This window comes from Cyprinus carpio, chromosome A9, assembly GCF_018340385.1.
Source record: "Cyprinus carpio isolate SPL01 chromosome A9, ASM1834038v1, whole genome shotgun sequence".
In the NCBI taxonomy this organism is placed as follows: Eukaryota; Metazoa; Chordata; class Actinopteri; order Cypriniformes; family Cyprinidae; genus Cyprinus; species Cyprinus carpio.
Window position 1 is genome coordinate 19,698,535 of NC_056580.1, and position 15,346 is coordinate 19,713,880.

General features: G+C 37.2%; 1 protein-coding gene across 1 annotated transcript; it reads left to right on the top strand.

Moving 5' to 3' along the window:
* The first annotated feature begins 161 nt into the window (after window positions 1–161).
* LOC109096815 (mediator of RNA polymerase II transcription subunit 14-like) lies at window positions 162–15,263 on the top strand. Its single transcript, XM_042764026.1, is given in 31 exon segments — window positions 162–695; window positions 1,107–1,133; window positions 1,616–1,721; window positions 1,803–1,976; window positions 2,051–2,127; window positions 2,129–2,178; window positions 2,330–2,458; window positions 3,872–3,979; window positions 4,284–4,416; window positions 4,504–4,654; window positions 5,134–5,245; window positions 5,623–5,748; window positions 5,830–5,908; window positions 5,983–6,142; window positions 6,232–6,426; window positions 6,878–7,012; window positions 7,117–7,193; window positions 7,724–7,884; window positions 7,970–8,116; window positions 8,510–8,601; window positions 8,718–8,870; window positions 9,099–9,368; window positions 9,740–9,956; window positions 10,329–10,454; window positions 11,488–11,670; window positions 12,506–12,732; window positions 12,844–13,023; window positions 13,368–13,475; window positions 13,933–14,058; window positions 14,267–14,456; window positions 14,597–15,263. Coding segments are annotated over 31 exon segments (4,263 nt in total). The 5' UTR covers window positions 162–525; the 3' UTR covers window positions 14,671–15,263.
* The last annotated feature ends 83 nt before the right edge of the window (window positions 15,264–15,346 follow it).

The window sequence follows — 15,346 nt, forward strand, 5'->3', positions numbered from 1 at the left end:
TCATGCTTGATGTATTAAAAAATACAAATATATTCTAAACCGGATATTCTTTCCGGCCGTGAAACTTGGGCAAAATAAAGGTCCCATAAGCGTTCCCTACTCAGCAGCTACTGTTGCATAAAATGTTATTTGACTCCTCGTAGAGACAAAACGTATTTCTATAAATTAAGTTATTCTTCCGTTTTTATGTACTGTGAAAGAAATAGAACGGAAATAAAACAAATCTAATCTTTTTAAAATCGCGTTTTTGTCTTTTAGACTTTTATTTTAAATAATTTATCCAGCGCCATTTAGGGAAAGGAGAGTTTTGTTTCCTGCTTCAGCTCCAGTGGGTGATGGCGGGGCTCCATCTCTCCACATCTTAACATGTTATAGACTCATTTCTTCTTTTCTCCATGGGTTGAGATCGTTTCCGCCGTCTATAAACATTAGGACGAACCTGTAATAATAATCTTTTGAGCTAGTTTGCGGTAAACGCGAGGGGAAAGGGTCGGTGGCCGTACACCGCTCCGGTTGTATTTTAAAATGGCTCCAGTTCAAATCGGTTCGGACGGGCAGCTGGTCCCCGCCGGGGGTCCGACCTCAGCTCCGCAGCCTCCGCCGGGAGCCCCGGCCACTCAAGGAGTCCGGCTGAGCCTCCTGATCGAGTTCCTGCTGCAGCGAACCTACCACGAGATCACTCTCCTGGCTGAGCTGTGAGTTCATCAGAGATCAGAGCTTGTTGAATGCTCACTGGTCAGACATGCTTAAATAAAGTTAGGTTTAGTTTAGCAGTGGCCCTTATGTTGCCATTTGTCATGGCAAAATAATATTTTAACATGAAGCTAGTTTATTTGAATGAGGCTTTAGTGGTGACTCTGCTTATAACAGCCTAGGTGGATTGATATGGATATGGCAGGTGACACAGGTGTTAAGTGTTATCTGTGGAACAAGTCTATTGATATTAAGTATAGTGTAATTGCTATAATTAGAGCATATATGGAGATGCAAATTTTCTTGTTCTGTGGTTATGAAACTTTATGTCTTGCAGGTTGTCTAGATGTAAAATGTTTTGTGCTGTCATTTGATATTGATATTATTTAATAATGTCTTTATGATTTTCACAGACTTCCTCGAAAAACAGACATGGAAAGGTAAGAAACTGCCACGGAGTTTCCACTTAGATTCTCAAAAACACGAATGTAATATTGGTTACACCAGGGGTTTCAAATGACGGCCCCAAGGCAGTGCTAGGGGTTCATGGAAAAGTTTACAGAAAAAAAAGGTAAAAAGAAATGTTTACTAATTTATTTAATGAGTAATATAAATGAATGAATGAATGAATGAATACATATAATTAAGTAATAATAAAGTACTCTGCTATAATTAATAGAAAAAAAAAACAATTGCAATAATGTTATTTATTTTTCAAATGATATTCTAGACATATTGATAACATAATTTTTTTACAATACAAATTAAGTCTTTATACACAAAACTGTATATATGCCTTATCAAATTTTAGGATGGCGGTCCCTCACAGGATTTGAGGGTCCTTGGCTTCTAAAAGATAGAGAACCCCTGAGTTACATTGTGTTTGCATATGAATGTAACTGACTTAAACCATATCTTACAGGAAAATTGAAATTGTTCAGTTTGCCAGTCGGACGCGGCAGCTCTTTGTACGTCTGCTTGCTCTTGTGAAATGGGCAAGTAATGCTGGGAAGGTGGAGAAATGTGCGGTACGTGATTTATTTGGCACTTCCAGTATGAGTTATTTTGGTTATTGTTGCTGTAGTACTCATTCTTAGCTCTATTTCCAGATGATCTCATCATTTCTGGATCAGCAAGCCTATTTATTTGTTGACACGGCTGACCGACTGGCGTCACTGGCCAGGGACGCCTTGGTGCATGCACGTTTGCCTAGTTTTGCCATCCCTTTCGCCATTGATGTACTGACCACAGGGTCTTACCCACGTCTGCCCACGTGTATCCGAGTGAGTAGTCAAAACACAGTGTTCAAGTGGATATTATAAATGGGAAATAAACGGCAATGGTGTTATTTTTTCAGGACAAAATTATCCCTCCCGACCCTATAAAAAGAGGAGAGGAGGAGAACGTTTTGTGTGATGTGTATAATATTTTGAGACAGAGTATTGTCAACTGTGTTTTGCCCACAACTGTGGAACTTAACTGTGGGTAAGTGACAAGCTCCACACATCTACTGGGAAAGACAGATTTGCCCTGTAATAAGTACAGGTTTCCAAACATTTTTCTGCTGTATTTTCGGTGTGTTTTATTCTGATTATAAATGATCTTACTTGTTTCTATGATCTCTTTGCCTGTGAAGCCAATGGGCGAGTGAAGTTTCGAGTTGAGGGGGAATTTGAAGCCACGCTGACAGTGATGGGGGATGATCCTGATATCCCTTGGAGACTTCTCAAACTAGAGATTCTAGTTGAAGACAAGGAAACTGGAGGTAAGATATACTCAGTGTGTAATAATAAGACATAAGAAATAATATATCATGGAACCCCTGTACCCTTGTTTTCCTTATCTTTTTTTTTTTTTATATATAAAATAAAATTTTTTTTTTTACATATTTTATTTATTTACTCTACCGTTCAAAAGTTTTGGGGCGGTAAGATTTTTTAAAATGTCAAGACTGTTTATTTGATCAAAAATAGAGTAAAAACTGTAATGTTGTGAAATATTATTACAATTTAAAATATCTGATTTGTATTTTAATATATTTTAAAATGTAATTTATTTCTTTGATGGAATTACTCTGATTACTCCAGTCTTCGGTGTCAAATGATATTGTTGTGGATGCTTTGATTAATAGAAAGAAAGAATAGCATTTATTTGAAACTAGGGCTGCACAGTTAATCAAATTTGCGATTACAATTACGGATACCACAATTACGTAATTGTTCAAAGTGGCAATTCATTGTTCAAAGTCCACTTATGTTATTCTGCATGCTTAAATATTTTTTTTCTTTCTTTTTACAGGTTATCTTTAGGGTTTTTCCATTGTTTAATTTTAGTTTTAGTATAACATAATTTTGTTTAAAGAACTAATTCAATGTATAGTTGACATTTGAGGCTTAATTCTGTAGAAAAGCAATGAAAGGTTTTCAGTTTGAGTCTTTTCAGCTTGTTTATTTTCATATAAAAATATGACATGCAGTTGCTTCAAACAATGGTATTAAAATTAGGGCTGGGCGATATATCGTATGCGATTGTCACGCGCATTTCGTCAGTAAAGCCGGTTCCCTGATTAGCAGTAAATCTTCATCACCTGCTTTCAGATGGAGCGGCATTTAATACACAGAGCCGTAGTTCACTGACAAGCTACGCAATATCGCGTTCATTATTGAAGGCGATTCATCTGCGATAATGAACGTGATATTGCGTAGCTTGTCAGTGATCTATGGCTCTATCTATTAAATGCTGCTCTATTTGAAAGCAGGTGATGGCGATTTAGCGGTAATCACAGAACCAGATTTACTGACTAGATGCGCATGATCATATTGTTCGATATATCGCCCAGCCCTAATTAAAATCATTCAATGTGAATTGTGATAATCGTAATTAATAATCACAATTACAATTGCAAGGGAATAATCGACAATTATGATTTTTGTCATAATCGTTCAGCCCTATTTGAAACAAATCTTTTGTAACAATATAAAAGTCTTTACCATCAATTTTGATTAATTTAATGCATATTTTCTGAATAATAATTTTTTTATTTCCTAAAAAAAACCTGAAGTAAATTTTTGAATGGGAGTGTTTATTTTTAATTTATAATTATAAAATGTATTAATAGTAATTAATAAATAGATGTTTTAAAGTACTACTAATAAGTATTAATATATAATTTATTTAGATGGCCGGGCATTGGTACACAGCATGCAGGTGAATTATATCCACGAGTTGGTGCAATCTCGACTGTTTGGAGATGACAAGCCTCTTCAGGACATGTACAACTGCCTCCGTATCCTTTCAGATCAAGACTAAGATTGGTTTCTGTGTTTTAGTACAACATTTGATTGGTTGCTCAATAAACAGCCCATGCCTGGGGTTAAAACCATAGCTTTTGTTTAACCTGCCCAGATATTTTGCAATACACTACTAGTCAGTTTAGACACATCTACTCATTTTTATTATCAGTATTTTCCAGAATGCTTTTGGAATAATAGTCAAGTCAGCAAAGCTATTAAATGGAAGTTTTGTTAAAAAATAAATGTAGTGACAAAAAGCAAACAAATTGGAATTGTTTCCTTAATAAATGGTATTAGACTCATTTTGCCTATCACTACAGCTGGAGGTGTTGCATTCTCAAACTCTGATGTTGATCAGAGAACGGTGGGGTGATCTAGTGCAGGTGGAGCGCTACGTCCCTGCCAAGTGCTTCACGTTGTCTGTCTGGAAGTAGGTTTGAAAATTTGCCAATTTGCAACAGAGGTTTAATTTAATATTTCTCTTTTGGTTCTGCATCTCATGATTTTTGCCTTGCAGTCAACAGGTCCTGGGTAGAAAGACTGGCACAGCTCCTGTGCACAAGGTCACCATCAGAATTGATGAGACCGATGGATCCAAGCCATTACAGATCTCCCATGAGCCTCCACTCCCTGCCTGCGATTCCAGATTAATGGAAAGAGCCATGAAGGTGAGTATCATTGGCTAAAATAATCTCCTTTGTTGATAATAGCATTGATAACTCCATAACGATGATCATTGCATGGGCCTTTCTTAGATTATATTTGCTGCCATTCAAAAGTTTGGGGTCTGTGGGAAATTTATACTATTAATTTTTTCAGCAAGAATACATTAATTTGATCAAAAGTGATAGTAAAGACATTTATAATGTTACTTTTTTGTTAGAACTTTTTATTCTTAAATGAATCCTTTATTAAGCAGTACAACTGTATCAACATTGATAATAATAAGAAATGTTTCTTGAGCACTGAATCAGCATAATAGATTGATTTCTGATGGATCATTTGACACACAGGTTTGGAGTAACGGCTTCTCACATAAGTAAAGCTTTTTTCAGAAACATAAAAAAAAATCTTTTGAATGGTTCTGTATAATAACTGTATAATAAGAGGATAAAAGCTTATGTTTGTTTGTGGGCTGTTCTTTCAGATTGATCATCTCTCAGTTGAAAAGCTTTTGATCGATAGTGTACATGCCCGCTCGCATCAGAAACTGCAAGAACTCAAAGCCATCCTAAAAAGTAGTAACCCTAGTGATAACTGTGAGTATTTAACACCACAAGGATCTTCACCATGATTGTGCTTGCAGCATTTATTTTATTCAAAGATGGAATATAGTGTTTTGCCTACTGCTTGGTTACTAAATTGATTTACAGCAATTAAGCAAAAATTACAAGAGGCTGTGTTATATTGTATAGGGAAGCACATCTCAAAATGATCTATTTTTATTCTGTTATTATTGTTATTGTACATAAAATAATATTGTGCCCATTTAAAAGAATTACAATTTTTTAATGTTCTTTATATTCATTACTTTTTTTATCATTCTTCAACTGGAAAACATCAAAAATCTGTTATAAATCAGTTATTTGTTTTATATATGCATTTAGAGGATTCATTTTATGTGTTTATTTTTCAGCCTTCATAGAGACTGCACTGCCCACACTAGTCATACCAATACTGGAGCCCTGCGGCCGATCGGAGTGCCTCCACATATTCGTCGATTTGCATTCGGGAATGTTTCAGCCAATGCTTTATGGAGTCGGTTAGTCACATATCCATTGGATACACATCAGATCATTTAAACAAATCAACTGCTTAACTTGTCTCACTCGTTTCTTTCCAGATCAGTCGATGTTGGATGATGTTGAGAAGAATATTAACGATGACATGAAGCGCATCGTCACATGGTTACAACAGCTCAAGTAAGCAGTCAAGCTGCCAGTTCTTGGTGTGTTTCATGTTGTGACAGTGGCTGATGTTATTATGTTTTGAACAGATTCTGGTTGGGCGAGCAGAGATGTCGACAGTCTGTGAAACATCTTCCCACACTGTGCACAGACACTCTCCACCTATCTAACTTAACCACGCATCCTGTGGGCAACCTGTCAAAACATCGCCTCTTCATCAAACTCACCCGCCTTCCACAATACTATATTGTAAATACTTTAATATTCAATGTATTTAACTCACACTTAGAGGCTGTTGTGTAAACTTTAAACATTCATTAAATCTCGACTTTTCTCAGGTGGTCGAGATGTTAGATGTGTCCAGCAATTCAACAGAGCTCCAGTATAAGTACTACTTCCTGTCTGTGAGTCAGATTGAAAGTGAGGATGGGCTGCCTTCTGCTCAGCTGCTGCAGCAGTTTAAGCCCAACCTGGAGGAGCTTGTGCAGGACTTTTCATCTGGACGAATGGCTCGTCCTGGGGCCAAGAGGAAGGTGGGATACTCAAAGGGAATATACTGAGCTGTGTGTTCATCATTGTTGTTAAACATTATCATACTCTGTAGTACCTAAAAATATTTCTTATCTTTTTCTTCAACATCTTAAACCTTTTTTTTTTTTTTTTTTTTAAGATCTGAAGTGGGTGCCTCTTTAAAGTTTACAAGAAATAGGAATTCCCCTTATTTATTTTCTAAATGTGTGTTATTGATATTATTGTGAATGATCATCCATGCATGCACACATTTCATTTTTAATGTTTTTAATTAAAATTTTTAATCAAAATGTCATAACTCAGTCTTCTGTTAGAAAACGACTGCAAGAAAGGGGCGGGGTTTAAGCAGAAAACGTTCTGCTTAAACCCCGCCCCTTTCTTGCAGTCGTTTTCTTTTGTGCTGTTCAGCTTTTTTATTGTATGTACTGAAGTCTTGCTTTGGTCACTCCATAGTTGTCAGGAGAGCAAAGTGCCATTGAACCGAAGAAACCCAAGAGGTCAGGAGAGATGTGTGCCTTCAATAAGGAGCTGGCCCACCTGGTGGCCATGTGTGACACCAACATGCCTCTCATCGGATTACGCTGTGAGGTACTGCATATCCTTTAGGTGGTGGAAGCAGCGTTTTATTATCTGACGCTATTCGTTGTAAATGTCACATTTTGTGTTTACTGAATGGCCTTTTATTTTCGCAGTTGTCCAATATGGAGGTTCCTCATCAAGGGGTTCAGGTTGAAGGAGACGGCTGTAGCCACGCCATACGTATTCTGAAGTAAGATTTATCTCTGGTTGTCAGTTCAAGCATCTCTGAAGTAAATAAACCAGACTGGATTGGACTGGAGCATATCTACTTAAAACTTTTAATCAGCAAGGATGCATTAAATTGATATCGAAAGACGTTTGTTATGTTACATAAATGCTTTTTCTTTGAAACTTTTTATGTGTCAAAGAATTCTAAAAAATGTATCATGGTTTCCACAAAAAATATGAGGCAGCACATCTGTATTAAATGTTGATAATAAGAAATGTTTATTGAGCATCAAGTAATGGCTGCTGAAAAAAGCTTTGGTGTCAAAAGAATAAATTGTATTTTAAAATATATTAAAACACATTAGTTTTCATTTCGTTTATAATAGTATACAAAATTTTACACAATATTGCTGTTTTTAATCAATTTTAATAGCAGTTTTTTTTTAATCAAGTTAATGCAAGATTGGTTTTTAAGAATTGGTTAGCAGAAGAGACCTCTTTCAAAAACATTTTTTATGGTAGTTTACCAATTGTTTTCCTTCTCTACCTCAGAGTTCCACCTTGTAAGGGAGTGAGTGCGGAAACGAGAAAAGCTCTGGAGCGCTCCCTGCTGGACTGTACGTTCAGACTACAGGGCCGGAATAATCGCACCTGGGTGGCGGAATTGGTTTTCTCCAGTTGTCCACTCAACAGCACAGCCAACAAAGACCAAGGTAAAGACATTTAATTTACCTCTAACAGCTTTTTAAAAAGTAAGGTATGTGTCTTTTACAATATTTTCTGTCTGTCTCAACTCAGCTTCCATGCGGCATGTCTACCTGACTTATGAGAATCCCCTTTCGGAGCCGGTGGGTGGCAGAAAGGTGGTGGAGATGTTCCTGAACGACTGGAAAAGCATTAGTCAGCTTTATGAATGTGTGCTGGAGTTCTCACGCGCTTTACCTGGTAGGTACCTCTGTTCTAACTAGTAAAATTGCATCTCTTACATTTTAATTTGCGTTTTTGTGATAACCAGCTATGATTTGTATTCTTTTGGTGCCACAGTACATTTGAAGTATTAAATCATTACATCAATTTTAAATTCCTTCACAGGAATACATTGTATTTAAAGAAATAATAAAAATGCAATTTTATTTAAATTTTTGTTACTTGAATTTTTTATAATATTTCACAATATTACTGTTTTACTATGTTTTTATCAAATAATGCAGACTTGTAAGCATAAGAGACTACTTTCATAAACTTTAGAAAATCTTACCAACCCCAAACCTTTGAAAGTTATTATAGGTATGAAAAAATACTTGACTGTAATTAATAATTAATAATTACATTTTCCAGAAATGCCCTCCTATTTGAGCCTTTTCTCAGAGATACGTCTGTACAATTACCGGAAGCTGGTTCTATGCTATGGCAACACCAAAGGCAGCTCGGTAAAAACCTTTTTCTCTTGTTAAAATGCAGATGTTAAAGGTCCTTAATGTCTTTATTTAGCGATTTAGTTTAAATCACACTTGTTTCATTTACTACAAGTTCCTGTTTCTTTCAGGTGACGATACAGTGGAACTCAGTAACCCAGCGTTACCATCTGGCCCTGGGGACTGTGGGGCCCAATTCAGGCTGTAGCAACTGTCACAACATAATTCTGCACCAGCTTCAAGAAATGTTCAACAAGACACCTAATGTAGTACAGCTTCTACAGGTATCAAGAGCCTTGACACTAAACGTCACTGATCATTGAACTGTATTTTGTAGTTGTATTATTTGTATTAGCATTCATATTCACTATGTTATATTTTTATTTACATATTGTCAGTATGTTTTTAAAACATTAAAATTGTTAACTGACCGATTTGAAGTGGATAGTGGCAAAATATAGCTATTCATTAGTAGCTGCTGGTAGTATTTTCACACACTTGTCTGTTCTCAGGTCCTCTCAGACACTCAAGCTCCTCTAAATGCCATCAACAAGCTACCCACAGTGCCTATGCTGGGTCTCACCCAAAGGACCAATACGGCATACCAGTGCTTCTCCATCCTGCCTCAGTCACCCACTCACATCCGTCTGGCCTTCCGCAACATGTACTGCATTGACATCTACTGCCGTAGCAGAGGGGTGGTGGCTATCCGTGACGGGGCCTATAGTCTTTTTGACAATACCAAGATAGTTGAAGGTTTCTATCCTGCCCCTGGACTGAAGGTTTGTGGATCAAAAATATTAAATATTAAACATATTAAAGGGATAGTCACCCAAAAAGCAAATTCTGTCATCATTTACTCAGTCTCATGTCATTCCAAACTTGTATTGTACTTGATTTTCTTTCTTCCGTGGAACATAAAAGAAGATATTATGAAGAATTTTGGTAACCAAATAGTTTTGATTCCCACTGATTCCATCATATTTTTTTCATACAATGGAAGTCAGTGGGAACCAAACTGTTCGGTTGCAAACAACAACTTGAGGGTGAGTAAATTATGAAAGAAATTTATTTTTCTTTGGACTGTCCCTTTAACCACTGCAGTAGAGGTGTGCATGGGCGTAATTGTCACTTTTTCCATGATTTTCCGCAGACATTCTTGAACATGTTTGTGGATAGTAACCAAGACGCCCGCAGACGCTCGGTCAACGAGGACGACAACCCTCCCTCCCCAATAAGCATGGATGACACCTTCATGCCCCACACCCAGACACAGCCTCCAGGCAGAGGGGTTTATCCACCCCTCACATCGCCCCCCAACCCGTACCATGTGCCTCCCTCACCGTCCATGATAACAACACAGTCTCCAGGTATATAAATATGTGTTTCTATCTTGCCAATTGTTGTCATTTTGCTTCCTGTGCCATCCTGGTCATGGAAACAAAAGGAGAGGAAGCATTTTCTCATTGGTGTCCCACTCATTGCAAAAGTGTCCCACCAGCTCTTCCTGTCTGTTGGTATGCATGCTTTTACCGGTCAGTCTGTGTTTGATGACACCATCACCATGCAACCTCACAAAGAAGCTTGCCCACAGTCATACATATGTCTGACCATCTTCGTTCGGGGTCTGCAGCTCCTGTCCCGCTTTAGCTGCAGCGTGTGTGAAAGTGAGCGTGAAGGAACGGGAGAGACAAGCTTTTGTCAGATGCTGATGAGGCCACTGATTGGTTAATTGTGTGCAGGAAACATCCACGCAGCCAATTCCCCTAGCGGAGCTCTGCGTGCCCCTTCTCCCTTTGGGCCCACCCCTTCTCCTTCCTCTCTGGGCATTTCTATGGGGCAGACCTCCAACTTTGCTAGCCCTCATGGTAAGTGCATGGGAGGCCTGGATCCAGGGCTTTGTTGATTGGCTTTCCTTTTTACCTCTGTGGTCCAGGGCTTTCAATCTCTGATGGGCTGGTGAAAGACTTTGAATTTATTGCTACCGATCGACTTTCTGCATGGAGGATGTAGTCAGCTTAAATGAGCACTTGCTGCAGTACTTCTTGTATTATTTCTTGTTTCTCTCTGTTTCTTTGACTGGTGGGACTGGGAAAACAAAACATCTATGTCCGAATCATATGCATGATTATATGCAAGAAAAAAAAAATACAAAGCAGAAGTAGTTTTTGTTTTTATTTTGTTTTATTATTTTATTCACAATTTTGGGGTCTGTAAGAAGTCACTTATGCTCTCCGAGGCTGCATTTATTTGTTCAAAAATACATTAGTACTGTAAAATAATATTACAATTAAAATAACTTTGCTATTTTAATATATTTTTAAGATGCAATACTTTTTTTTTAAGCAGCCATTACTCCAGTCTTCATTGTCATGTGATCCCTCAGAAATCATGCTCATTTGGTGCTCAAGAAAGAAAGTTGAAACCATGATACATTTTTTTAGGATTCTCTGGTGAAAGAGAAAGCTCAAAAGAACAAAATTAATTGGAAATGTTTTTGTAAAATAAATGTATTGTAAAACTATTAATATCTTAAAAAATTTACTGACCCCAAACTTTTGAATGATAGTATATTTTGTACAAAAATGTCAATTATCTCACATTAGTCACAATATGTCACGATTCAGTACATTTTGATGATTCAGTACATTTTGATGCTTCAAAAATATCATAATTAGTCTGCAGTTGAATTCATGTGAAAGTGAATCAGTTTAAATCTCGTTTGCCTTCAAAATCATCTTTGTAAGGTACTTAATGGAAGCAGCTCCAGTAGGGATGTGTTTTTGTGGGGTTGTGTTGAGCACCTTTACTGCCGTGGAGTAAAATCTGTGCACATCGATGGAAGCTGACACTCCTTGAGATGTTGAGTTATGGTCCAAATGTCTTTCATTTGTGTTGCAGGAACTCTTGACCCCAGTTCACCATACACGATGGTGTCCGCCAGCCCAAGGGTGGGGCCATGGCCAGGTTCTCCGCAGGTCTCTGGACCCTCCCCCGGGGCACGAATCCCTGGCATGTCACCAGGCAACCCTTCTTTGCACTCACCTATTCCAGACCCATCCCACTCTCCTCGAGCTGGTACCAGTAAGTCCAGAGAGTCTAAAGACTGATCTATCTTATCAGAACACGTTAAGATCAGTATTTTACTTATTATTTTTTAAATATATATATTTGTTCCACATTACAGTAATGATAATGATTTTGTATTATTATTATTATTAAATTGCAGCTAGAGGTTTTCTGCTTAATTGGCTTTGCTTCAATTAAAAATATCTTGATGGTTGTAAAGGTAGACATCAAAAATAGATGGCTCAGTATTTAATGGGATTTTCTTTTGATTTTGGGATAAAATATAACCTAGATCCTCCCGATAATTACTTAGTTTGTCCTAAGTTAGATGTTAAAAAATTTGATTGGAAGTCTAGGTTATGCTCTTCAAGGTAAAACTAAAAAAAAAAAAAAAAAGCTTTTTTTTTTATTTTTATTTTTTTTTTAATTTAGATTAAATGTACTAGTTTATTATTTTTTTGGGTGATGTGAATTTTGAGTTTTCATTAGTCATTTGTTCAGTGTTAAGTGTTACTTCAGAAATCATTCTATTATGCTGATTTGGTGCTCAAGAAACAATTTGTCTCATTCTGAAAGCATTTGTGCTGCTTAACATTTTTATGTAAACCATGATACATTTTTTAGGATTCTAATTGAATAGAAAGTAAAAAAAAAAAAAATTGTAAGATTATAAATGTCTTTACTATCACGTTTGATCAATTTAACGTGTCCTTGCTTAATAAAACTAAAAATGAAATAAAATAAAATCATCTATAAAATGAATTTAACATTATTAGCATTTCAAGTGACTTCCAGCAATAAGCAGTAGTTTGAATTTGTTCAATCAGTCACTATGTGGGTTTGTGTTCAGGTTCACAGGCAATGCCTCCACCCCGTAAACTGCCACAGCGGTCCTGGGCCGCTTCCATTCCCACCATCCTCACCCACAGCAAACTACATGTGCTGCTTCTGCCTTCACCCATGCCATGCCCAGTGCCAGGGCTGGCGGGCAGCTACCTGTGCTCACCTCTAGAGCGCTTCCTGGGTTCTGTCATCATGAGACGGCACCTACAGAGAATCATACAGTTAGAACCCAATGTGAGTCAGAAACTGTAAACATGTTATAACCACGTAATTTAACCAGTCAGAGTGGTATGATTCTGCTTATACACTGTGTTTGCATCACTCTTGATTACCTTCTCTTAACAGCTTACTATTGTGAACTCCAACGAACCAGGCGTCATCATGTTTAAGACTGAAGTGCTTAAATGTAGAGTGGCTCTCAACCCCAAAACCTACCAGACTCTGCAGCTGAAAGTCACACCAGAAAACACTGGACACTGGTCGCAGGAGGAGCTGCAGGTCCTGGAGAAGTTCTTTGAGACCAGGGTAGGAAAAAACCCACTGCATCAAATCACTAACTATCATGAAGGTCAAATTTCCTCTTGTTCAGTTTATGTACTGGAAGGTAGCTGAAAGAATTGTAATGTGTTTGTTTGAATGGCCTTGTTTGAAACACTGGCTTAATATCAGTTGGAACTACCTGTTTAAAACTAGTTTGAAAACACTTATATTCACTATCCTGTTAGTTGCAATTAGCTGTTCATTTATTTATTTATTTATTTTTATCTTTAAAGCAAATCAGTACACTCAGCGGCCATCTTGGCCATACCATCGAGCAAGTTTTCTGCAGTCATGCAAATGCAAGTCATTCTCCTTCACTTTCACCATAGGTTGCAGGACCACCCTTTAAATACAACACACTAAATGCCTTCACGAAGCTGTTGGGAGCTCCCACCAACATACTCAGAGACTGTGTTCGCATCATGAAACTGGAGTTGGTAAGCACGTTTCCAAAGTTAAGGGTCAATTCGATTTTAATTAATACTTCTATTTAGTAAGGATACATTAATATGGTCAGTTAAGATTTCAAATAATTGCTGTTCTTTTGACCTTTTTTTAATTTAAAAAATCCAAAAAAAAGTATCACTTAAGCCTAAAATCAGCATATTAGAATGATTTCTGGAGCATCATGTTACTTCAAAGGTTGAAAAAATGGCTCCTGAAAATGTAAAGCTTTAAGCAACAATCTAGCTTTGCTATCACGGGAATAAAATGCGTAAATATATTATGATAGAAAAAAAAATTGTGTAATATTTCAATTGTAATATTTAGTTTTTACCTTGGTTAGCATAAGAGACCTCTTTCCAAAATAATAATAATATTAATAAACATTTCCTGAACTTTTGAGTGGTATTGTACAATTGGAAGCTCACTGGCCCGTTGTGTTTCCTCTAGTTCCCAGACCAAGCGGCCCAGCTGAATTGGAATGTGCAGTTCTGTCTGACCATCCCACCCAGCGCTCCTCCCATTGCCCCACCAGGAACCATTGCTGTGGTGCTTAAGACCAAGATGCTCTTTTTTGTAAGTGCTTCAATCATTCCATTCTGGTTTGTAATGTCTCCTTTCACTATACAACCAATTCCCAATGGTTAAAATATGATCTCACCCAATATGTCCTGAATTCTGATTTTTATTACACTAATATTCCGGCCATTGTATGCCCATTGTATGGTTTGAGTTTACTATGGATTCCTAACATGTATTAACTTAAAGTGATGCTCTTCCACAGCTCCAGCTGACCCAGAGGCTACCGGTTCCCCAGGAGCCCATCAGCATCATAGTGCCTATTGTGTATGACATGGCTACAGGACTGACCCAGCAGGCTGATATCCCGCGCCAGCACAGCTCCTCGGGAGCCGCAGCCCTGATGGTCAGCTCCATCCTCAGGAGGTTCAATGAGCACCATCCACCACGACAAGGTTTGCACATCTGTTTTGTTGAATATGAATATTTAAATTTATATGGGAATCGGAATATAAGTTCTCAGGTATTTGTTTAACATTTAATGTTTCTATATTTACATATCAACTTTAATGCTAGCCTTTTTTCTTTTTAACAGGAGAGTGCACAATATTTGCAGCGGTTCATGAGCTCATGGCTAATCTCACGCTGAATCCTGGAGGACGGCCATAACTTGGTGTCTCTGGTGAAACTTCACCAGACTGATCAGTAAATAAATTCAGCCCTAACTCAAGGGAAATTCAGGTTTTCTGCTGCAGCCAATGGACTCTTCTGCTGGTGTATCACATTGTCACAAAAGGGAGCAGAAATATGATGGAACTTATTGCTGTTTTGTATTATGAAGCATGTAAATTAATAATTGTGACAAAAGCAGGACTTCTTTTTTAAAATAGCTTGGCAAAGTTCTGCTAACGGATTTATTTTTTTCAGATGCACTTCTTGAGGAAATGATTGTGATAAAAAATGTTTAACTACAGCTGTATTTTTGTTTTATTTGAAACTTTGCAGAAAAATTCTTGTCTGTTTTTTTGTAATACAAGATATTAGTATGGTGTAAGTATTGTTTTCTTTATCAGCACACTATTTAAATGTTTTTTTTTTTACTTTGATTTCTTAGTATACCTGTCACTTTAAATATGCGTGACAAAACTTCTAAATAAGCAGTGTTTTATTGTAATTCATTGGAATCATGGAAAAGGTCTAAGATTTTTCATGTCTATGTTTATTTCTATTTAATAAACATTGGAAATAGCTCCATCCTTTCATTAATGATTCCTTGTTTGATTGATAATGTGAAATTAAATATATTTGGAGGACAAAATTAAAACGGTTATCCTTCTTTGTCTGG